Source organism: Sciurus carolinensis, chromosome 9, assembly GCF_902686445.1.
Source record: "Sciurus carolinensis chromosome 9, mSciCar1.2, whole genome shotgun sequence".
Taxonomy (NCBI): Eukaryota; Metazoa; Chordata; class Mammalia; order Rodentia; family Sciuridae; genus Sciurus; species Sciurus carolinensis.
This window is the reverse complement of record NC_062221.1, coordinates 141,052,547-141,075,341: the sequence shown is the minus strand read 5'-3', so window position 1 is coordinate 141,075,341 and position 22,795 is coordinate 141,052,547. Positions and strand designations below refer to the sequence as shown.

At 63.2% G+C, this 22,795-nt stretch overlaps 2 protein-coding genes and 1 long non-coding RNA gene across 5 annotated transcripts in view; 2 read left to right on the top strand and 1 right to left on the bottom strand.

Moving 5' to 3' along the window:
* Spatc1l (spermatogenesis and centriole associated 1 like) overlaps positions 1-4,843 on the top strand; it is a 14,167-nt gene extending 9,324 nt beyond the window's left edge. Inside the window, exons 3-4 of the mRNA XM_047564136.1 lie at positions 3,668-3,819; positions 4,313-4,843. Coding sequence (XP_047420092.1) covers positions 3,668-3,819; positions 4,313-4,639 — 479 coding nt within the window. The 3' untranslated portion in view covers positions 4,640-4,843. The remainder of the gene's footprint in view (positions 1-3,667; positions 3,820-4,312) is intronic.
* On the bottom strand, positions 1,659-9,457 carry LOC124992843 (uncharacterized). Its single transcript, XR_007110202.1, has 3 exons — positions 8,523-9,457; positions 4,379-4,658; positions 1,659-3,802 (listed from the first exon to the last, which is right to left on the bottom strand). It is a non-coding gene; the product is annotated as an uncharacterized LOC124992843 (long non-coding RNA).
* Ftcd (formimidoyltransferase cyclodeaminase) lies at positions 7,783-22,795 on the top strand. Of its 3 annotated transcripts, none has more exons than XM_047564135.1 (14): positions 7,783-7,936; positions 8,655-8,838; positions 9,897-9,977; positions 12,959-13,047; positions 13,147-13,326; positions 14,330-14,467; positions 14,570-14,701; positions 17,660-17,721; positions 17,973-18,099; positions 18,400-18,561; positions 20,483-20,526; positions 20,666-20,804; positions 21,470-21,568; positions 22,471-22,795. In XM_047564135.1, the coding sequence occupies exons 1-14, from the start codon at positions 7,883-7,885 to the stop codon at positions 22,555-22,557; spliced, it is 1,578 nt and encodes a 525-aa protein (XP_047420091.1). In that variant the 5' UTR covers positions 7,783-7,882; the 3' UTR covers positions 22,558-22,795. The 3 variants fall into 3 exon arrangements, with proteins under 3 accessions (XP_047420091.1, XP_047420090.1, XP_047420089.1); XM_047564134.1 differs by having other exon boundaries at positions 9,849-9,977; positions 21,473-21,568; XM_047564133.1 differs by having other exon boundaries at positions 9,849-9,977.

Genomic DNA, 22,795 nt, shown 5'->3' with positions numbered 1-22,795 from the left:
ACCAGTGGACTCAACCCAGGTGCTCTGCCACTGAACCACATCCCAGCCCTTTTCATTGAGAGAGGGGCCTGGTCAAGTTGCCCAGGCTGCCCTTGAACTTGTGACCCCCCGGCCTCATCCTCCTGAGTTGCTGGGACCACGGCGTGACCACCAGGCTCAGGCAGCAGTTTATGTCTTCTCAGGACTTGGTCCCTTTTCTCGAGGCTGTCAGGGCTCTTGGTCTGAAGTGCTTCCTGACATTTCTCATTACCTGCAGATGTCCTTGGCTTGTGTCACCTCCCACTCCCCGTGTGGTGGTTTCTGTGTGGGGCTGGCGGTATATTGGTTGTATTGACCTTCTTTTTTGAAGAATAGCTTTTGGCTGGATGGCGGAGAGCACAATTTGGACTAGAGGAGTTCTAGGACATCTCATGTGTAGCAGTCTCATCTGCCCATTAAAGATTCAGGGGAGGTGGGGGCAGAGGCACAGGAGAGAAGCGAGGGATGGAGGAGTACACCTCCCTCTCATGCCCCACCGGGCCCGGTGCTGTGCTGCACAGTCTGCCTTCTGCAGCCTCTGGTAAAGACGGACACCAAACCACAACACAGCATTGAGTGATTAAAGACCTCAGTAGAGGGTGAGTCTTGGGCTCATGGATTAGAATGCTTCATATTGTTTAATAGTCAATAACTTGCATTGATCTGTAGACTTAATGCAATCCTTATCAAAGTTCCAGCTGGTTTCTTTACAAAAATTTGATAAGCTGAAACTTACATTCACATGGAAATACAAGGGACCTAGAATAAGCAAAACAATTTTTTAAAAAAGAACAAACTCAGGAGACTCACCCTTTTCAACCCCAAGACTTCCTGTCAGACTACAGAAATCAAGGCTGTGTGGTACCGTCATAAGGACAGACAGTGACCAGTGGAAAAGGATCGAGAGCCAAGAAATAACCCGGACATTCATGGTTGGTTGTCCCACCAGGGTGCCAGGCAATCCAAAGAAGGAAGGACCACCTTCGACAAACGGTGCTGGGGACATGCTCCTGCAAAGGAAGCCGTCGGACCCCACCTTGCGCCATGCACAGAACCCACCTCAGGCCATCTAGTGCCCCAGAGAGCTCAAGGAGCCTGAGCCATCACTCTCAGAGGAAGCCCAGGTGAGGTCTGCGTCACCTTGACACCGGCAGCAACCGGAGAAGACCAGTCAACTCGACTGCGCCAGAGTGGACACTTGGTGCTTCAAAGAACAGTTTCAAAACAGTGAAGTATCCACCCAGAGAATGGAGGAAGTACTGGCAAATCGTGGCTCAGAAGAGCTCTTACGATGATCTAGTTAAAATGGCAAGGGTGTGGCTGGACAACCCTCAAGAAGACGTGCAGATGACCGCACGCAGGTGAAGTGGTCACAGGGTTGTGCATCAGGGTGATGCAGAGACCCACGTGAGCTGCCTTTCACAGCAAACGGCCCGGGCAGGAAGTGGAGCCTTGAGCGCACAGTGGTGGGAACGCCAGTGGGAGGGGCCCCTTGGAAAACAGCCTGGCAGTCCTCACAGGCTGAACACAGTGATCCCACGTGACACAACCCCATTCCTGGGTGTGCACCCAGAGACTGGAAGGCAAAGCCTGTACTTGCATGTTTACACAGCCATGCTCAGATTAGCCAGAGTAGAAACAGCCAGATGCCCATGAGCTGGCCAGTGCAGATAAAACTTTATGATCTAACTCCATGATGGAATATTACTCAGCCATAAACAGGAATGAAGCACTGGGACTCACTTCCATGTGGATGGGCCTCGGAACACCATGCTGAGTGCCACGAAGCCAGACACGAAAGGCCACACATTCTGTGGAACGTCCCGAACAGATGAACACACAGAGACGGAAAACAGACTGCTGGTCATCAGGGGCTGGGGGAGTAGTTGTTATCAGGGACAGGATTTATTTTGAGGTGATGCAAATGTTGTAGCAGGTGCCCCAGACCCAGTTCCCACAGCTGTCTCGGCTCCCCCGAAGGATCTTTGTGCAGGGGAACCACATTCCATAAAGTCTGGGAAGTGTGCCAAGGGAGGGACCATGCAAAGCAGCCTGCATCCTCCTGCCCCAGCCTGGCTCCTGGCCTGTCTCAGCCGCCCACACAGAGGCCTCTTCCTCCTGGGCCAGAAGGCGCTGCAGTGACAGGATGCCCAAGGGCGCGCCCCTGCCGTGTCTGGCTGGGGAGACAGGCTGTGGCAGTGCCAGCTTAGCTTCCAGCAGCCTGTGCAGGGAGCAGCGCATCATCCCAGCTCTGGCAGCGCGCAGCCTTTCTGCATCTGCCCGGCAGGCCCACGTTCCATGGAGCACACTTTGGGAAACAGTGTAGATGCCTTGGGAGGGGCTGGTCCTGTAGGGGACACGGCAGTTGACACAGTGTCCTGGACAGCACTGGCCCAGCCTCTGTGTGCCTGGTCCTTGTGTGCATGCCCGGGAAGGACCCTGCCCCGGCAGAAGCTTCCTCTGGCCTGGTCCCATGCACCTCCACAGCAGCCGAGTCCACAGCCTCAGCTGCCCGGGCTCATCCGCAGACACAATCGTCCATCACTGTGTATCTGGCCCCTGGTACAGGACTTGACATCTGGTGGGCATATGTCTGTCCAGGGTGAGCAGCGGGCAGAATGGTCCCGGCCTTGGCCCCTCACACTCCATGGTGACCAGGAGGTCCTGGGTCTCTGGGGCTGGGTTGGAGCGCCCCAGACACTCCAAGGCCATGGGCACTAGCTGCACAGGGCAGGGTCAGCACTGCCTCCACGGCACTGGGGTCCTGAGTGTGGTGCTGAACTGTGTCATGGGGGCACAGGACCTGCACCTGCACCTGCCCTCGCCCAGCTGGCAGCTCTGAGAGGCTCTGAGGAGGAGGTCTCAGGGCCTTCAGGAGGCTGTGGATGTGGGTGTGCCTGTGTGCGTCTCCATGGGGGGAGGGGCCTCCGAGGGCACCGGCAGGGGAGCAGCTGTGGGCACGCTTGCTCTTGCACTTCAGGGATGGGCAGAGAGGAGGGTGGGGCAACGGCCAAAGCGATCTCCAGCCAGGGCCTCGCTGTGACTCGTCCTCCAAGAGCCCACAGTCTTGAAGGGTCTTGACCTGCATTGCATCAGGTGGCCAGTGCCTCCAGGGGCGTCAGAGGCTGCCTGAGGGGCATTCGGGAGCCGTTTATGTGTGTGGGAGGAAGTGTTCCAGGTGGTGACAGGGAATAATGAACAGGGTCTCCTGCCAGCCCGCATTCCCTGCACAGTCGGAGAAGAGCCGGCCTGAGCGGCCCAGGACTGGCCGTGTACCCCAGAGTCTCACCCTTCCCTCGGCTGTGGGGCCACTGCCCCTCACTGTCCTCAGGCCAGGGCACACACCTAGCCCTCTCCTCGGTGCCTGGTGGCAGGGTGGCATCCAGGTCAGCAGGGCAGCCCTGCACTGGGCAGGGAGACCAACCCTGGGCACTGCCCTAGGTAGCAGGCTGGGCTGGCTCAGCTTCTGAAGCGGCCCACACACCTCTGGCAGAGGAGGGGGCCACAGTGCCTGGCCCCCAAAGAACCTCTGAGGGCAGACCAGAGGGAGGGCTCCCTTCCACTCGAGGTCTCTGCTCTTGCCGAGCAGTGGGGGCCAGGCCCCCTGGGTGGTTCTGACCGGGAGCCGCGCCTGCCTCTCCTCACGCAGAGATCCAGAGCTTCGCGGGTGCTGAGAAGGACGGCCGCATTGTTGGAGAGATCGCCTTCCAGCTGGACCGGCGCATCCTGGCCTACGTGTTCCCAGGCGTGACGCGGCTCTACGGCTTCACCGTGTCCAACATCCCTGAGAAGATCAAGCAGGTGCATCCCGGCTGCCTGGGGCTGGGACCCAGATCTGACGGGGGCTGACCCAGGGGCGGGGGCACCTGCTTGCACCTTGGGGCTGACCCAGGGGTCGCTGGGCACCCAGGTGCATCCTGGAACTGACCCAGGGGTTTCTGGGCACCTAGGCACATGCTGGAACTGACCCAGGGGTTGTTGGGCACCCAGGTGCATCCTGGAACTGACCCAGGGGTTGCTGGGCACCTGGGCACATCCTGGGGCTGATCCAGGGATTGCTGGTCACCCAGGCGCATTCTGGGGCTGACCCAGGGGTTGCTGGGCACCTGGGTGCACCCTGAGGCTGGCTCAATCTTGGGGCACCGGCTGTCCTTGGTCCACCAGGGCCTGGATGGCTCATCTTCCCAAGGTGCTGGAGGGTGGGAGCCGGGACGTCTCCACTGAGCAGCCAGAGCAGCCCTGCCTGCTCCCACCACACTGCCAGGAGGCAGTCCTGACCACTCTGTGTTCCCAGACCTCCATCAAGTCCCTGGACGGCTCGGTGGACGAGAAGAAGCTGCGGGAGCTAACGCACCGCTACCTGACGCTGACGGCCCGGCTGGAGAAGCTGGGCTACAGCCGCGAGGTGCACCCCGTCTTCAGCGAGTTCCTCATCAACACCTACGGCATCCTGAAGCAGCGGCCCGACCTGCGTGCCAACCCGCTGCACAGCAGCCCCGCCGCGCTGCGCAAGCTGGTCATCGACATCGTGCCGCCGAAGTTCCTGGGCGACTCGCTGCTGCTGCTGAACTGCCTGTGCGAGCTCTCCAAGGAGGACAGCAAGCCGCTCTTCGCCTGGTGAGCCGCGCCGCCTGTCCCTCCTGCAATAAATACGTTTGTTCCAAACCCGGGGGCCGCCGTGCTCCTGCATGTCCCTCCCGCAGGGGACGCTGGTCTGCTGGCGCTGCAGCGGGGAAAGGCCCTCCGCGGCCAGCCGCACTCCGGGGCACCGCGCAGCCCGCCGCCACCCACAGTCGAGGGCACCTGTCGCCTTATTAAAAGCATGTTTACCTGTCTGCCTTACCTCTGGCTCTTTGAGGGCGTGGAGAGCGCCCTGGTCTCTGCTCGCCTGCAGGAAATGCCCACTGTGTCTGTGGAAAGAGCCCACGGGGGAGGGCGCGGGCCCTGCGCCAGGACTGTGCCAGGGCTGTCAGCGCCTTGCCAGAGGCCACACAGCCTCAGAAGCCTCAGACCCTCCCTTGAAAGGACCAACGAGACCCGTCCCTGCTTGGGTTTCACAAACGCAGGGCTGAAGGTGGGGTTTGGATGAAGTGGGGATGGCTGAGGAGCCCCAGGCCCTGTGCAGATCGGAAACGCGGCCCTCGGTCTGAAGTGAGGGACACTGAACTGTGCTCGGCCTGTGCGACTGAGCCAGCCCGGGGAGGGGAGGTCAGTTACCTGGGGCAGGAAGTGAGGAAGCCACAGCACCAGGGGAAGCGAGCCTGTCCACTGTGTTCATGGGGCCAGCCCTGGGGCAAGGAGACCTGTGGATGTCTGCAGCTGACCTGAGGGGCACGGGAGCAGGACTCCACCCTCAGCTCCCAGCCGGAGGTTACTGTGCACCAGTGCACACCTGGCCAGAGCAGCCCTGCCCGGCAGCAGGGGTGGGCCTCAGCCACTTGGGAGGCTGGCCTGAGGGTTCCTGATTCAGAGCCCTGGGGGGACACCAGACATGCATGTTTAAACGGCAGAGGAGGTCCCCAGCTGTCCCCACCGTCCCCGGGCACCGAGTGGGGCCTCTGTCTCACGCCCAGCCTGGTCCCCTCTGTCCCCGCTTGGGCCACATTCCCCCAGGGCCCTGGTGTCCTCAGCTCCCGGACAGGAGTCTGCCCTCGGGCTCTGGCTGGCCCACCCCATCACACAGTGGGCCCTGAGGGACACCCATGGCTGGCCGGGTCCCCACCAACAGGCCACTCCCCTGCTGCCCTTGCAGGAGGGGGTTCTGGGGGCTCCGAGCCTCTCCTCACACTTCAGCAGCGGGAGGACGCTGCCCAGGCAGCCTGCCCCTGTGCCACGCCTGGGCAGCACCGGCCCTGCGCCAGGGGTTGCAGCCTGTAGAGGGCCTGGCGGGAGCCGGCCAGCTCTGCCTGCCCAAGGCCGATGTTGGGCGTGGGGCATCGTCCCCGCGCAGTCCCCGCGCTGTCCCCACGCAGTCCCCGTGCAGTCCCCGCGCAGGCGCCTTGGAGGGACTCGAGCTCCTGTGTGGCCTCCCCGGGCGGCGGGGCCTCCTCTGTGGGGCCTGATCTTGGGTTTGCTTTCCATGCACCTCCCTCCCAACTCGGCACCAGCAGGTGCTCCAGGCTCATGCTGCTCCTCAGACACACCTCACACACACCATCCACACACACCCACATCCACACACACCATGCACACACACCATCCACACACACCCACATCCACACACACCATCCACACACACATCCACACACACCCACATCCACACACACCATGCACACACACCATCCACACCCACATGCACACACACCATCCACACACACCCACATCCACACACCATCCACACACACCCACATCCACACACACCATCCACACCCACATGCACACACACCCACATCCACACACACCATCCACACACCCCCACATCCACACACACCATCCACACACACCATCCACACACACCATCCACACACACCCACATCCACACACACCATCCACACACACCCACATCCACACACACCATCCACACACACCTCTCACACACACCTCACAAACATACCATCCACGTCCACACATACCTCGCACACACACCTCACACACACATCACCCCCACACACCCACATCCACACACCACCCACACACACCATCCACATACCCACAGCCATACACACCTTGCACACACCACCCATACACACACACATCCACATACCAACATCCACATACACCATCCACATACACCATCCACTCACACATCCACATATACCATCCACACATGCCCACATCCACACACATTCACACACACCCATGTCCACACACACCATCTACACATGCCCATGTCCACACACACCAACATTCACGTATGCGCTCACATTAACACGTACACTAACATCCACGTGCATGCTGTGTCAACACACACACTAGCACCCACACACATCCACACTCCACACACCATCTTTCATACACACCCACGTCCACACATATGCTTACACTAGTACCCACGTGCATGCTAGAGCACCCACAAAAACACCCACACGTGCTCACACTGACACACACTCACCAACGCCCACAGAGTGCTGCCGTGAACACCCACACGTGCTCACACTGACACACACTCACCAACGCCCACAGAGTGCTGCCGTGAACACCCACACGTGCTCACACTGACACACACTCACCAACGCCCACAGAGTGCTGCCGTGAACACCCACACGTGCTCACACTGACACACACCAACGCCCACAGAGTGCTGCCGTGAACACCCACACGTGCTCACACTGACACATACCAACGCCCACAGAGTGCTGCTGTGAACACTCACACGTGCTCTGCCCGACCCAGGTGCACACACGCCCACGTCCACCACGTCTGCCTGTCCTCTGTGTGCACACGGACACTGACGCCCACACACAAGTGCACGCCAGCACCTGCACAGACACACTCTCACACGCACAGCCCCACCGCCCACGTGTGGGTCCACCCACCCCCGCCACTCCACACACACTGAAGCTCCCTGGCTGCTCATCTGAGCAGAGGTCACATTGAGGGTCACCAGGAAGGCCATTCAAGGGCAATACAGGGCCCCCGGAAGGTCAGCAGATGGCCCTGGGCCAAGCTGGGACTTGAGCCACACTGGCCTGAAGCCTCCGCCTGGACTGTACCCCTCCAAAGCCTCCAGGGGTCCTTAGTGCCCCCGCTGGCCCGGTCAGGTGCTTTGGGGGTGACCCGTGTCCCGGCTCCACCTCCTCTGACGTGCTGGTTAATAAGAAGCCCGCTGTGGGAGGGCACTGCTGCGGCCATTAGGCCCACTGCCTCCGAGCGCCTGCCCCGTCCTTCCCTGCCCCTTGAGAGCAGTGTCGACCTAGGCCCGGCCATGTCCCAGCTGGTGGAGTGCGTCCCCAACTTCTCAGAGGGCAACGACCAGGAGGTGAGGCCCCGGGCTGGCGGAGGGTCGATGCTGAGGGTCAAGAAGGGAGTCATTCCTTGTGGGCAGAGCTGCCTTCTCAGGACGGGTCCTCGGAGACCCTCATGGGCCCCATGAGTGCCCAGATGTGGGGGACTCAGTGACTGGCCCGGGAGGGGCACAAGGCTGCAGGGAGTTTGGGCAGATCACTTGGCCACTGGGGGCCTTGTGGTCCCATCTGAAGGGGGCCCTTGAAGACCAGTGTGGAGGGCTGTTGGAGGCACAGGGGATGTCCGGGCTTGGCCCTGCACCAGCCCCGCAGCTGTGAGGTGGACATGCGCCCTCAACCACGGGACGCCGAGGCTCAGAGAGGTCAGGCAGGCCACTGGGGGTGGCGGGAAGGGAAGGGGCAGAGCTGCAGCTCTGTCTCAGAAGGTCCAGGCCTGAGGGCCTCCCCACTGCTGTGGGCACCCCCAGAGGTGCTTCCCCGCCCAGAGGCTGCTGCCCTTTGCAGTCTTGGACTGCTGGCCACCCTCGGATGCCCCGGCCACCACTCTGGGTGTTGCGAGCAGGCCCCAGACTCATTTCCTGCCGAAGGGACACCTGATACCTGCTCCTTGCTGCGTGCGTCCACCAGGGCCCGTGGACGGGGTCTCCCCGCTGACCCCTTCCCAGGCCGGGGCTGGGGCAGGTGCAGCTGCTGCAGAGCTGCCTCCTGGGTCTGAGTCTGGGGCCCTCCCAGGTGATCGAGGCCATCTCCCAAGCCATCTCGCAGACCCCAGGCTGCGTTCTGCTGGACGTCGACGCGGGCCCCTCCACCAACCGCACCGTCTACACCTTTGTCGGGCAGCCTGAGTGCGTGGTCGAGGGTGCCCTCAACGCTGCCCGCAGGGCCTGGCGGCTCATTGACATGAGCAGGCACAGAGGTGAGGGCAGCTGCGGGGCCAGAGGCGGGGCCACTCCACAGCTCAGCGCGTCCGACTGAGCCCTGTGCTGGCCGGCCGACTTGGGAGAGAGGTGGCCTGGGCGGTGGTTTGGGGTGTAGGTCCAAGAGGGCCACAGGGTGGACTTCTCCAGGGAAGACCTGCGAAGGATCACTGACCTGGGCCACACCTACTGTGCCAGCCTGTGAGCGTTCGGGGCCAGGAGCAGGGGAGGGGCACAGAGGGCCAGTGGACACAGCCATGGGAACCCGCTGGCCCAGAAGGTGTGGGCACCAGCTGCCCCGGCTTCAGGGTCATGAGGTGATCGCCAGCTCACTTATCTGGACCAGGCTCAGCGGGCCCCGGGGGAGGCGGGGGCGGAAGACTTGGCAGAAGCTGACCTGTCAACCTCCTGAAAGCCAAACAGTGATGGGCTGGCAGGGTCCAAAGTCAGTGGACATGGAGCCTGAGCTGGTCAAAAGGCCAGGGTCTCTGTCTGTAGGCGGGGTTCTGGGTGACCCTGGCTGGTCACAGATAAGAGGGTTAACACAGGGTCAGGAGGAGCCCATCCTACAGCAGAGGGGTGGGCCGGGAGGGCTGACCCCAGTCAGGCCACCAGAGTGGACGCTGTTTGCTGAGTGGGGCTGGGCTGGCGGTAGCCTGGCCAAACTGCTGGGTTCGGCCTGGCCAGGAGCCCTGGGAGCTGGGGGTGGCTCTGTGCAGCGTTCATGGCTGTTGGCCGGAGACGCTGATCCCCGAGGAGCCTCCTGCCCGCCTGCAGCTTCACCAGGTCTTGGCCCACGCCCCCGGCCATGAACACGGTCTGCGGAGGCCACTGCTGCCACTGCCGTGTCCCTGCTAGGCCCCCGGGCAGAATCTGCTGCCACCAGGCACAGGGGGCTGGCCACTTCCCTGTGGTTGGCATGGACAGCTGGACAGATGATCGGGTCTGATCAGCTTGGTCAGGAGGGTGGAGGGTCCTGGGAGTCCCACTCCTCACCAGCCCCTTGCAGGGGAGCACCCCCGCATGGGCGCTCTGGATGTCTGCCCCTTCATCCCAGTGAGGGGCGTCAGCATGGACCAGTGTGTGCTGTGTGCCCAGGCCTTTGGCCAGCGGCTAGCGGAGGAGCTGAAGGTGCCAGGTGAGTGTGTGGCTGGGGACAGGTGCAGGAGCCTTGCCATGCTGACCCCTGGAGCATTCCCAGTCCCACCAAAAATTGCCACGAGAGAACACTGTGCAGGCCAGGCCCTCCCTGGGGGTAACCAAGGTGCAGGAGAGGCCCTCCCTGGGGGTAACCAAGGTGCAGGAGAGAACCCTCCCTGGGGGTAACCAAGGTGCAGGAGAGGCCCTCCCTGGGGGTAACCAAGGTGCAGGAGAGGACCCTCCCTGGGGGTAACCAAGGTGCAGGAGAGGCCCTCCCTGGGGGTAACCAAGGTGCAGGAGAGGCCCCTCCCTGGGGGTAACCAGGGTGCAGGAGAGACCCCTCCCTGGGGGTAACCAAGGTGCAGGAGAGAACCCTCCCTGGGGGTAACCAAGGTGCAGGAGAGACCCCTCCCTGGGGGTAACCAAGGTGCAGGCCACGCCCTCCCTGGGGGTAACCAAGGTGCAGGAGAGGCCCCTCCCTGGGGGTAACCAAGGTGCAGGAGAGGCCCCTCCCTGGGGGTAACCAAGGTGCAGGAGAGGCCCTCCCTGGGGGTAACCAAGGTGCAGGAGAGGCCCCTCCCTGGGGGTAACCAGGGTGCAGGAGAGACCCCTCCCTGGGGGTAACCAAGGTGCAGGAGAGGCCCCTCCCTGGGGGTAAGCAAGGTGCAGGCCAGGCCCTCCCTGGGGGTAACCAAGGTGCAGGAGAGACCCCTCCCTGGGGGTAACCAAGGTGCAGGAGAGACCCCTCCCTGGGGGTAACCAAGGTGCAGGAGAGGCCCCTCCCTGGGGGTAACCAAGGTGCAGGAGAGGCCCCTCCCTGGGGGTAACCAAGGTGCAGGAGAGGCCCTCCCTGGGGGTAACCAAGGTGCAGGAGAGGACCCTCCCTGGGGGTAACCAAGGTGCAGGAGAGGCCCCTCCCTGGGGGTAACCAGGGTGCAGGAGAGACCCCTCCCTGGGGGTAACCAAGGTGCAGGAGAGGCCCCTCCCTGGGGGTAAGCAAGGTGCAGGCCAGGCCCTCCCTGGGGGTAACCAAGGTGCAGGAGAGACCCCTCCCTGGGGGTAACCAAGGTGCAGGAGAGACCCCTCCCTGGGGGTAACCAAGGTGCAGGAGAGGCCCCTCCCTGGGGGTAACCAAGGTGCAGGAGAGGCCCCTCCCTGGGGGTAACCAAGGTGCAGGAGAGACCCCTCCCTGGGGGTAACCAAGGTGCAGGCCAGGCCCTCCCTGGGGGTAACCAGGGTGCAGGAGAGGCCCCTCCCTGGGGGTAACCAAGGTGCAGGAGAGACCCCTCCCTGGGGGTAAGCAAGGTGCAAGAGAGGCCCCTCCCTGGGGGTAAGCAAGGTGCAGGAGAGACCCCTCCCTGGGGGTAACCAAGGTGCAGGAGAGGCCCCTCCCTGGGGGTAAGCAAGGTGCAGGAGAGACCCCTCCCTGGAGGTAACCAAGGTGCAGGAGAGACCCCTCCCTGGGGGTAACCAAGGTGCAGGAGAGGCCCCTCCCTGGGGGTAACCAAGGTGCAGGAGAGGCCCCTCCCTGGGGGTAACCAAGGTGCAGGAGAGACCCCTCCCTGGGGGTAACCAAGGTGCAGGCCAGGCCCTCCCTGGGGGTAACCAGGGTGCAGGAGAGGCCCCTCCCTGGGGGTAACCAAGGTGCAGGAGAGGCCCCTCCCTGGGGGTAACCAAGGTGCAAGAGAGGCCCCTCCCTGGGGGTAAGCAAGGTGCAGGAGAGACCCCTCCCTGGGGGTAAGCAAGGTGCAGGAGAGGCCCCTCCCTGGGGGTAAGCAAGGTGCAGGAGAGACCCCTCCCTGGAGGTAACCAAGGTGCAGGAGAGAACCCTCCCTGGGGGTAAGCAAGGTGCAGGAGAGACCCCTCCCTGGAGGTAAGCAAGGTGCAGGAGAGACCCCTCCCTGGAGGTAAGCAAGGTGCAGGAGAGGCCCCTCCCTGGGGGTAAGCAAGGTGCAGGAGAGACCCCTCCCTGGGGGTAACCAAGGTACAGGAGAGGCCCCTCCCTGGAGGTAACCAAGGTGCAGGAGAGAACCCTCCCTGGGGGTAACCAAGGTGCAGGAGAGGCCCCTCCCTGGGGGTAACCAAGGACCAGGAGAGGCCCCTCCCTGGGGGTAAGCAAGGTGCAGGAGAGGCCCCTCCCTGGGGGTAACCAAGGACCAGGAGAGGCCCCTCCCTGGGGGTAAGCAAGGTGCAGGAGAGACCCCTCCCTGGAGGTAACCAAGGTGCAGGCCAGGCCCTCCCTGGGGGTAACCAAGGTGCAGGCGAGGCCCTCCCTGGGGGTAACCAAGGTGCAGGAGAGGCCCCTCCCTGGGGGTAACCAAGGTGCAGGAGAGACCCCTCCCTGGGGGTAAGCAAGGTGCAGGAGAGGCCCCTCCCTGGGGGTAACCAAGGTGCAGGAGAGGACCCTCCCTGGGGGTAACCAAGGACCAGGAGAGGCCCCTCCCTGGGGGTAAGCAAGGTGCAGGAGAGGCCCCTCCCTGGGGGTAAGCAAGGTGCAGGAGAGGCCCCTCCCTGGGGGTAACCAGGGTGCAGGCCAGGCCCTCCCTGGGGGTAACCAAGGACCAGGAGAGGCCCCTCCCTGGGCCTAAACAAGGTGCAGGCGAGGCCCCTCCCTCGACAGTGAGGAGGGTGCAGATGGCAGCAGTGCACCTGTTGCTCTGTCCTGCTGCTGTTCTCCTGGGCGGGGCCCCTCGGTGGGTCCCCTGGGCCCATGGGACAGTGCAGGCCAAAAGGTGCATCCAGACCCTAGCAAGCCTTAAATGCCTTGTCCTGTAGCACTGGCCACTCACTCCACGCTGGCTGCGTGACCTTTGTAGGGCATCAGAGCCCCTGGGCAGGGGCCATGCTCTGTCCCTCAGAGGCCATGATGTCCATCCCAGGAGGCACAGAGCGGGGTGCCCAAGCTGAGGGAGGCTGCAGGAGCCGCCTATGGGGCCCCAAGGACCAGGTTTGACCCTTGCTGGCTGAGCTCTCTTGCAGTGTACCTCTATGGTGAGGCAGCACGGACGGCCAGCCGCAGGACCCTGCCGGCCATCCGGGCCGGGGAGTACGAGGCCCTCCCTGAGAAGGTGCTGCCCACAGGTGGCTGGGTGGGGAGAGCATGGCTGTCCCTTCCCCTGCAGGCGGGTGGCCCAGCCCTATTCTCATCCAGGGTGACTGTCTCACAGCTCAAGCAGACCGAGTGGGAACCTGACTTCGGCCCCAGTTGTTTTGTCCCCAGCTGGGGGGCCACTGTCACGGGTGCACGGAAGTTCCTCATCGCGTTCAACGTCAACCTGCTCAGTACCAAGGAGCAGGCCCATCGCATCGCACTCAACCTGCGGGAGCAGGGCCGAGGGAAGGACCAGGTGAGCCTGTGTGTGCCACTGCCCCACGTCCCTGTGGGCTCCGCCTGTCCTCCAGTTCCCCAGCGGTCTGTCGGGAGAGGCAGAGACTGAGTCGAGGCAGTGTCAGCACAGAGCCAGCTGCAGGCCAAGGCGGGGAGCGTGGGCGCTGCTCAGGGGGCTCGGTGGGGCTGCAGGCCCGGCTTCGAGTGCTAGGAGTCAGGAATTTTGCTGTGGCAGACGCTTTCCACAGAAGCAGGCAGACCTTGCCCAGGGCTAGAGCACCGCAGCACTTCCCACTGCCGAGAGGACAGGGCCACCGCCACCCCGCCTCCCCCCACAGGTGCCCTGGTCCCCCAGGTCTCCTACCAACCAACCCTCAGCTGCCTGGAAGCCCCAGGGCCCACATGTGCCCACACCCTCAGGCATGCAGGGCCTGCCCCGGCAGGTCTGCACAGTGGCCTGAGCACCACTCCTGCAGAGCCAGGGTCAGACAGAGGCCGAGCACGCACCTGGTGAAGGAGGTCTCCTCCGGCCTGTCTGTCCCCCAAGGGCTCAGGTCCTGCCAAGCCTAGCTGCCCTGCTGTGCACCCTGCTGACATAAAAGCAAGCAGCCCTCAAGTCCTCCTTTGTGTCCTGGCCAAAGGGAGAAAGTTGTCAGAGTCCCCTTCTCACAGGGACTTGACTTGTCACTTGAGGACTGAGGGACAGAGCAGCTGCTGGGTGGGTGGGTGGGTTGGGAGGATTGGGGGAGTGTGGGGCCCCGGCTGGCCCTCAAGTCAGTGTCCCCAGGCCTCCAGGGATGGTATGGGCACAGCTTGGGGCCCTACGGCATCCACCCCTGGAGCCTCAGTTTCCCTATGATCTTCCTGCCCCTCTGCAATCAGCCCAGGTGAGAGAGAGAGGGAGAGAGGCTGGTCCTGATGCCAACCAGCCAGTCTTGGTGGCTCTCAGCACTGGCACCAGGGGGTCCGAGTGGAGGTGGGAGGGAGCTTCTCTCCCGGGCTGGGAAACGGTTCCTTTGCAGCCGGGACGTCTGAGGAAGGTTCAGGGCATTGGCTGGTACCTGGAGGAGAAGAACCTGGCTCAGGTGTCGACGAACCTCCTGGACTTTGAGGTCACAGGCCTGCACACGGTCTTTGAGGAGACCTGCAGAGAAGCCCAGGTGGGCGGTCAGGGGGGACGTGTCCTGGGGAGCTGGGCAGGCATGCTCCTGAACACCCTCGGTCCAGCCCGAGGTGCTGACGCTGCCCATGCTGGTCAACAGGAGCTGAGCCTCCCAGTGGTGGGCTCACAGCTGGTGGGCCTGGTGCCTCTGAAGGCTCTGCTGGACGCGGCCACCTTCTACTGTGACAAGGAGAACCTGTTTGTCCTGGAGGAGGAGCACCGCATCAGGCTGGTGAGTCCCCTCCCTGGGCAGGGACAGACCCCAGGGACTGTGTGGAGCCAGTGCTGGAGCCTTCCTGGGCTCTAGGCTCCCACCCGGCCGGGCCCTGGTGGAGCCCTCTCCTCCGGCCCCGTCCCTCCCCGGTGCTCAGAAGGCAGGGCTTCGTTCTCCCTGCTGTTCTGCTGAGGCCGTCAGTTTCCTGACCCGGCCATGTCCTTGGCTGCTGCCCTGGTGCAGGGCTGCACTGCCCCCTCCTGGGCCCTCCTCCAGCTGGAGGGTTGTGGTCCCTGGGTCCCGGGCCTGGTTCCTGTGGAGCCGTGTGCACAGCAGTTCCATCCTGCCACAGCTTCACAGCCGGGCTTTCAGAGTCCCTCTGCTTCAGGCTGCTCCTCTTGGTGAGCACGCACTGGGCTTTCCGGAAAGCCTCGGTGTGCAGTTGTGCTGGCGGCTGTGTCTGCTGGCTCTGCAGGTGGGCCAGCTCCTCTCTGTGTCTGCGGTGGGCGTGGGAGCACCACCTGGGCTGGTGGGGGTCAGGTCCGTGAGGGTGTCCGGCTCCTGGTCATTGCAGCAGGATGTCTCCTCAGTATCTGGGCCTCGCGGTGCCAGGCTGGAGGCCAGAGCCGGGGGTGCCAGGCAGGCCTCGGGTTCCACCCGTTCAGAGCTTCCTGCCAGCCTGCTGTGCAGACGGGCGTGACCCCACCCCCGTTTGCTCCCACTTCCTCTCCCTCTGTCTCCCGATTTCCAGAGTGTTTTGGGGAAAGTTCTTTTGTGGTTAGACTTCTAAGTTTAAATGATACACTTCACCCTCTGGCACTTGCTGATCAAGGTCAGACGGCATCGTTGGACCCGTGAGGAAAGCAGTTCAGCTCACTGCACTGTGCAGACGTTTCTGCTCGCCTTCAGTTGTTGGGTTGCTCTTTTCATGTGGCCTGCAGTGACCAGACCTCACACCCATGACAGCTACCGCGTGGCTTCAGGGCCTCAGGGCTTTCTTCTGTGGTCCTGACGTCTGTGGCAATGTCCCCGTCACTATTCTTATAAGACCACAAGTTGCCTGTTTTTCTGGGAACACCCTAAACGTATGTCCACTCCTCTGGAAGCATCGGCTGGGGAAGCCGACGGCTGACCAGCCTCCTCCTTATCCCAGAGGCTCAGACACTGCCTCTTGTCCTGGCGATGGCGCCACACCCTGCCCCTGGGGATATTTAGGCTCCACGGCTGCTCAGGCCCTTGCCTGGTTCCGCCCGGTGCAGCGATCCGCTCTGCTCTCCCCGTGGTCAGACTCAAGGCGCTCCTCCCCTAGCATGCTGTCTGACTGCGATTCTCCCAATGGGGCCTCTGGGTCCTGGGCAGGGTTAGACCACGTCCGCTGCCTGGTTGTTGAAGGTCACTCTGTTCTGTGAACTTGCTGACATGGAGCTGCGTGTGGTCCCTGCTGATAGGCCACTTGTGTCCTGCCATCTGCTCCCTGTTCTCTCATGCTCAGCATGCTTCTTGTTCTGGACCCCTGGAGAGTGGACAGGACACTGTGTGCACTGTGTCCAATTTGTCCAGAGTGTGTCTTCAGAACAAACACGCTGTTCTCCGAGCCACACCGCTGCCATCAACTCACGGCCCTGGGATTTCATCTGCAGCCATGGTGGCTGTGCTGTCCCACCCTGGCTGTTGTCCTTCCCGCCTGGGGTCACTTCAGGCAGCACATTGCCCCTCAAACCTCTCCTGCCTTCTGTCGGGCCAGTTCTTGGTCTCCTGGACCTCCCCTGGCCTGGGTGCACTTCATGAGCAGGCTGGGTTGTGTTGTGGAAGGTCCCTCCACAGCCTGGTCTAACACTGCTCGTCACAGGGTGGCCAAGTGTCTGGCGGGAGTGGCCAGTGGCCCCTGTCCTCCTGGAACAGTGGGAGGCCAGTTGACCAGGTTCGGTGCCAGCTTCGACTGCAAGTCCAGCTGGGGTCCTCGCCCAGGCTGTCCCCGGGGTGGTACCTTCAGACCAGGAAACGCCGTGTGCTTCAGCGAGCTTTCTCATTACTGTGACCACGAGACCTGACGGGAACCAAGAGAGGGGAAGTTCTCCTGGCTGACGGTTTCGGAGGCCTCCGTCCAGGGATGGCGACCCCTGCTGTGGCTGAGGCGAGGCAGCTTGGGTGGCAGGGGGCGTGGTGGAGGGCAGCAGCTCAGGTCGTGGCTCCAGGGAGCAGAGGGCCAGCGAGGTCCCCGCCGGGAGGCTCGGGTGCCGGGCCCGCGTCTGGCCTGTGAGCAGTCCTCCTGCCTCTCACTGTCTTCTCCTGTGCTTGCTGCGTTTGCCCGTGAGTCAAGGACCTTTGGAACTTCATTGCTGACAGTTCCTGGGCCCTGGGTGCAAAGCCCTCTCGGGCTGCTGTGGCTGCAGTTTGGGCTCAGGGACAGGACTGCCCAGGGCTACGTCCGAGCGCTGGGCCATGCAGGCTGTGGCACCCGAGCCCTGCAGCCTTTCACTGGCTTCGAGACCGGACTCCCGAGGCCTCCCCCGGGGGCCACTCCCAGCCTCCGACTTCACACGGGGATCAGGAGATCAGCCTCCGGCCTGACTGTGTCCCCCAACCCCGCTCTCCCCAGGACTTGCCCACTTGGCAGAACAGCGGGACGGTCCCTGGCCAAGGGCTCCACCAAGAGTTTGAATGGCTTCTGGTGGGGGGTTCCCGCCCACACAGGGTCCCGGGTGGAACGCGCCTCCCTCCCTCCTAGGTTGGGTGACTCAGCTTCTCCAGACCCGGAGACCTCCTCAGGCCTGCAGGAAGGATTGAACCTTGTCAGGAAGGGCGGCTCTAGCTGGCCCCTCGTGGCCTGCGGGCGGCGCTGTGGGACTTGGTGACCAGGCCCCACCCACCTCGGGGTGCAGAGTAGGGTCACTCCTGCCCCAGAGCTGGAGCTTACTCGGGCTCCTGGAGAAACCCGCCCTGAGGCCCGGGGCTGAGGTCAGACCCCCTCTGCAGGTGGTGAACCGGCTGGGCCTGGGCTCTCTGGCGCCCTTCAACCCTTCAGAGAGAATCATCGAGTGAGTGCCGGCCCTGAGCCCGCATGCCCCCAACATCGCCCCGTCCAGTCCACCCCTCCACCCAGTCCTCCCCGCCATGCCCTCTCACCTCCTCCCTGGTGCCTGCTGGGCTGGGGGCTGGCGGACACTGACAGGGACCCTGACAAGGCCCCTGCTCGGTCCACCTGTGGCTGTTCTGTCGGCTGAGGACGGCCTGGTGGGAGTGAGCTGTGACCTGAACTGGCCTGGCCACTGAGCTGTCCACCCTGCAGGTACCTGGTACCAGACCGGCTGGAGAAGAGCCTGCTGGACATGTCCCTGCGTGCCTTCCTCCGAGAGGTGGGCGCCCGCTCAGCCACCCCTGGGGGTGGCTCGGTGGCAGCAGCCTCTGCAGCCATGGTGAGCACCAGCTGGGGAGGCGGCCAGTAGAACCCTGAGTGAGGGACCCCAAAGTGCAGGACCCCAAGAGAGGGGCCGCGCTGCCCAGGACCCCAGAGTGCAGGACCCCAGAGAGGGGCCGCGCTGCCCAGGACCTGAGTGCGCGCCCACCATGCTAGTACCCTGCAGGCAGACAGGGTCCCCTGCTCTGGCCGGGGGCTGTGCCCACCACCCCATGGGCCCCTGCCGGAGGACGGGGTCCCCCTGCCCTGGCTAGGGACTGTTTGGTTGGCAAGTTCCATCAACATCAGTCTTCGCCAGGGTGCAGCGCTGGCCTCCATGGTGGGCCAGATGACCTACGGGCGGCGCCAGTTTGAGCATCTGGATGCAGCGATGCGGCGCCTGCTCCCGCCCTTCCATGCAGCCTTGGCCCAGCTGACTGCACTGGTGGACACGGACGCCCAGGCCTTTGCCACCTACCTGGTGAGGGTGGGGACCTGCAGGGCCGGGTCCAGTCCCTGGCCTTCACCACCCCAGCCCTGCTCAGGGACCTGCAGCCTGCCTTGTGGTCGCTCGGGGCAGGGGCTGCTCCCAGCACAGGAGGCTGAAGACTAGGGCAGCAAGATGGCCGGTTGTCCTCCATGCTGTGGGACCAGCAGCTGGCTCTGCTGGAGTCTGAGGGCCAGTCTGAGGGCTTGGGCAGGTAATCCGTGGCAGGTCGCTTCCAGAGCATGGTCCCTGATGCTGGGGCTGGAGGGACCCAGACCCTAGGCCCAGACCTGGAGGGAGAGGACCCTAAAAATAGCCACATCCTGGCTGGACCTGGTAGTCATGCCTGTAATCCCAGCTCAGGAGGCTGAGGCAGGAGGATCACAAGTTCAAAGTCAGCTTCAGCAACTTAGCAAGGCCCTAAGCAAATTGGTGAGACCCTGTCTCAAAATTAAAAAAAAAATAAAGGTGGGGGCTGGGGATCTGGCTCAGTGGTGAAGCCCCCTGGGTTCAACCCCCAGCCTAGGAGGTCAACAGGAAAAAGGAAGACTGATGATCAACAGCCTCAGAGAGACGCCAAACGCCCTCGTGCCTAAAATAAAAGATGGAGACTTTGCAAAATGAGAATAGCATCTTTGAAATAGGTTAGATAGAAGAGGGCAGGGAGTGCTGAAGAGAGGGTGGGAATGAGAGAAAGAAAGAGACAAACAGACAGAGATAAAGAGACAGAGATAAACACAAAGACAGAGGCAGAAACAGAGATAAAAAGAGAAAAAGAGAGGGAGAGACAGAGAAACAGAGAAAGGAATAGGGAGAGAGACAGAGAGATGAGGGGGGAGAGAGAGAAAGATAGGTGTATTTAAAAAGAAACATCAGTTTAAATGTAAGTATTAGAAAATTAGGGACTACCCCATATTTAGAAATTAGAAGTAAAAATAAGATGAATAATTAGAAAACAGAGGAGAAAGCCCATAAGTGAAAATGTGATCCGGCTGCAGGTGAGGAAGACGAAAATGAGCATGAAGGGCGCGTAAGAAAACAGGTGTGCCGGAGCCTCGGGGAGGGCCCCAGGTAGAGCCGAGCCACCGAGCCACCCTTCCCTGGCGGCAGGGATGGAGTGCAAAGCTGGAAGGGAGCACCTCCTCAGACACAGAGATCTCCAGCTGCAGCAGGAGGCCGCCGGCCCTCACTGGCCCACACCGGCCCACCCCGCAGGCTCCAGCGTGGACGGCTGTAGCTGGGATCTCTGCCGTGGGCAGAAGGGCTGTGGTCCGCCGGCAGGGGGCTCAGGCGAGGCCGGTGCCCCGAGGGCTCGCGGGTGGGAGAGGCCATTGGGACGGAGGTTTGACTGAAGCTGCCCGTGTGGCACCGTCCCCCCGCTGTCTCCCAGAACCGCCCTGCATGCTGCATGTGGGCTGGCATCTGCTTGCCAGGCCGGGCTGGGGTCCGAGTGGGGAGGCTGTGGCGTCAGGCCCGTGGTTGGTGGCCGGCCGTGGGAGGCAGTGCCTGGGTCTCGGCTCCGGCTGCTCCACCCACTGCCTGAGGTTCCTGTGTGCAGACCTGGTGCGGAGCACCCGCTTGTCTGAGCCCCATGCTGTGGGAGTCTGGGCAGGAATCAAAGGCCCTCCTGGGCCCTTGGTTTCCTTCTCTAGAATCAAGGGCTCAGAGAGTGGTAAGGTCTCTGTCCAGGATGGTGACCCACAGACCCCAACACACTGTTCTCCAACATGTCACTGCCCAGGTCCTGGGGCCCAGCAACCAGCAGCCCCCAGCGGGGAACTGCCTGGCGGGGTGGGGCGGGCACACTGCCATGCTGCCCAGGACGTGGGCTGGTTTACTGTCACACAAGCGTGGTCTGGGACAGCTGCTCCCTCTGTGGTCACTGCCTTGTGGTTTTTGGTCTTCTTTCCGGCAGGAGGCAATGAAGCTGCCCAGGAGCACTCCTGAGGAGAAGGACAGGTGGGCACAGCAGAGGCAGCTGGCCGTGGCCTCGGGGCTGGGAGGGCACAGAAAGATGGCCTGGTTGTCCTGCGTGGGAGCCCTGGGGGTGGGGTCGGAGGGACCCCTGCCCGGCTCAGCCCGCGGTCCTCTCGTCCAGGCGTGCGGCTGCCCTGCAGCAGGGCCTGAGGGGTGCGGTCGCCGTGCCACTGTCGCTGGCAGAGACTGTGTCGCCGCTGTGGCCGGCACTGCGGGAGCTGGCCCTGTGTGGGAACCTGGCCTGCCAGTCTGACCTGCAGGTAGGAGGCCCTGGACACCTCGGGGGCCCCTGGTGGTCTCGACTTCTCTTCCAGCTGGAAGATGGTTTGCTTTTGGTTTTTTTTGCGGTGCTGGGGATCGAACCCGGGCCTGTGCTTGCGAGGCAAGTGCTCTACCCACTGAGCTGCTCCCCAGCCCTGGAAGATGGGTTTTGAGATCTCACTCGGGGTCCCGCTGAAGTCAGGCTGTGGGCATGCCCCACCCCACTGTCCCCACCTCCATCTGTAACTCCCAGGGCAGCTCGAGTCCGTCAGGACCCTGTGGCCACGGGGAGGGTCAGGACGGACGGGCCCAGGGCTCTGTGCCTCCCCCAGCCCCTGGACCCCAGGGCCTGCAGGTCTCCAGGAGAAAGACAACGGTGTCAGGGTCGGGTCCTCGGGGTCCAGGTGAGGGCCCTCTGCCCTGGGTGGCCTCAGCTGCTGAGGGTGGGTCAGCACAGCCTCCCTCCTGGTTTGCCAGAAAAGAGTGGGCGGCCTTCCCAAGCCTCAGGGGCTGCGTCCACTCTCTGTGGATGGGGATATGAAGGTGTCCAGGCCCTGCCATCCATGGAGCCCTGGGGTGTGGACCTTGGCAGCCAGTCTGCTCCTCCCTGGGTGAGGGTGAGGTTTCCAGTGGCCTCTGAAGCCAGTGCGCTCCCTGGCGTCAGCAGGTGGCCGCCAAAGCCTTGGAGACGGGTGTGTTTGGCGCGTACTTCAACGTGCTCATCAACCTCAAGGACGTGAAGGACCAGGTGTTTAAGGACCAGGTGAGCAAGGGCTGGGCTTGCCTCTGGCCTGGCCCCGGGCCGGCACTGCTGGGCAAGGTTGTTCCTACCAGTCGGCCACTGCGCTGGACAGGTGGGGAGACGGCAGTGCCCCCTCTTGGGGGGCTGTGCAGACAGGGTGGCCAGTGTCAGCTGGCACCCCTTCAGTGCTCCCAAGGGGCCAGGTCTGCCTGGGGACGGAGCTGCTGGGGTAGGAGCCCGGGCGCTGGCCTGCCCTGCCCACCGCCCGCACCTGCCCCCTGTCCCACCGGCCCCCTGCAGGCCTCTCAGGTTGGGGACCCGCACCTCTGCCAGCTGGCTGGAAGGGCAGCGGCCCCAGAGCTGACCTCAAGGTCACAGGTGGCGGTGGCAGGACAGCCTACGACGGTCACTGAGGTGCGCCTCGTGGAACACAGGCCGCCGTTTCAAGTGCACGGTCGGGCGTTTGGCACCTTGGCCACTGCTCTCGGTTCTAGAACAGTCCACCAGCAGAGGCCGCTGCCCGCCCACCTGCATCGGCTCTCTGGCTTCCGTCCCCGGGCGTCTGTGAGCCTGGAAAGGGCACCTCAGCTCATCCTGCCTTTGTGCAGGATGTTGGCGTGGCGGCCCCTCCAGGGCCAGCGTGCGAGCCCTGTCCCACAGGTGCCGGGGACGAGCTGTGTCCTAGGAAGTGTGGAAGAAGCCAGGAGGAGGGTGGAGTCTGCAGAGGGCTGGTGGCCCGGCACCCGCATGGAGACCTAGAGGAGCTGCCCTGGTGGCCCCAGTCCCTGGGTGGCAGGCCAGGGAGAGGGCAGGGGAGGTGGCAGTGGGGGCCTGGGCCCTGGGGACAGTCGGTGGCACTGGGTCGCAGCATAGCAGAGGCCACCCGGCAGGTGGTGAGTCGCCACGCCCCGTCCGTCCGTCAGGTCCGCCAGCGCATCTCCAGCCTCCTGCAGGAAGCCAAGGCCCAGGCTGCGCTGGTGCTGAGCAGCCTGGAGGCTCGGCAGGAGTGACAGCTGAGGGGAGTGACGTGGCGGGAGACCCCTGGACAGCACGGCCTCCAGCAGCCCTGGCCTTCCCGAGGACCCCGGCTGCTCAGGACAGGGCTCCACACGGCTCATCCATGGGGGGCAGGAAGCAGGGGCGGGTGAGCAGTAGGTCAGGGTGTGAGGCAGGCCTGGCCCAGGTCTCCTGTGACCGAGCCTCTCACACTCGGTCACCTGTGGCCTCCAATAAAGTCTGAGCTCCAAA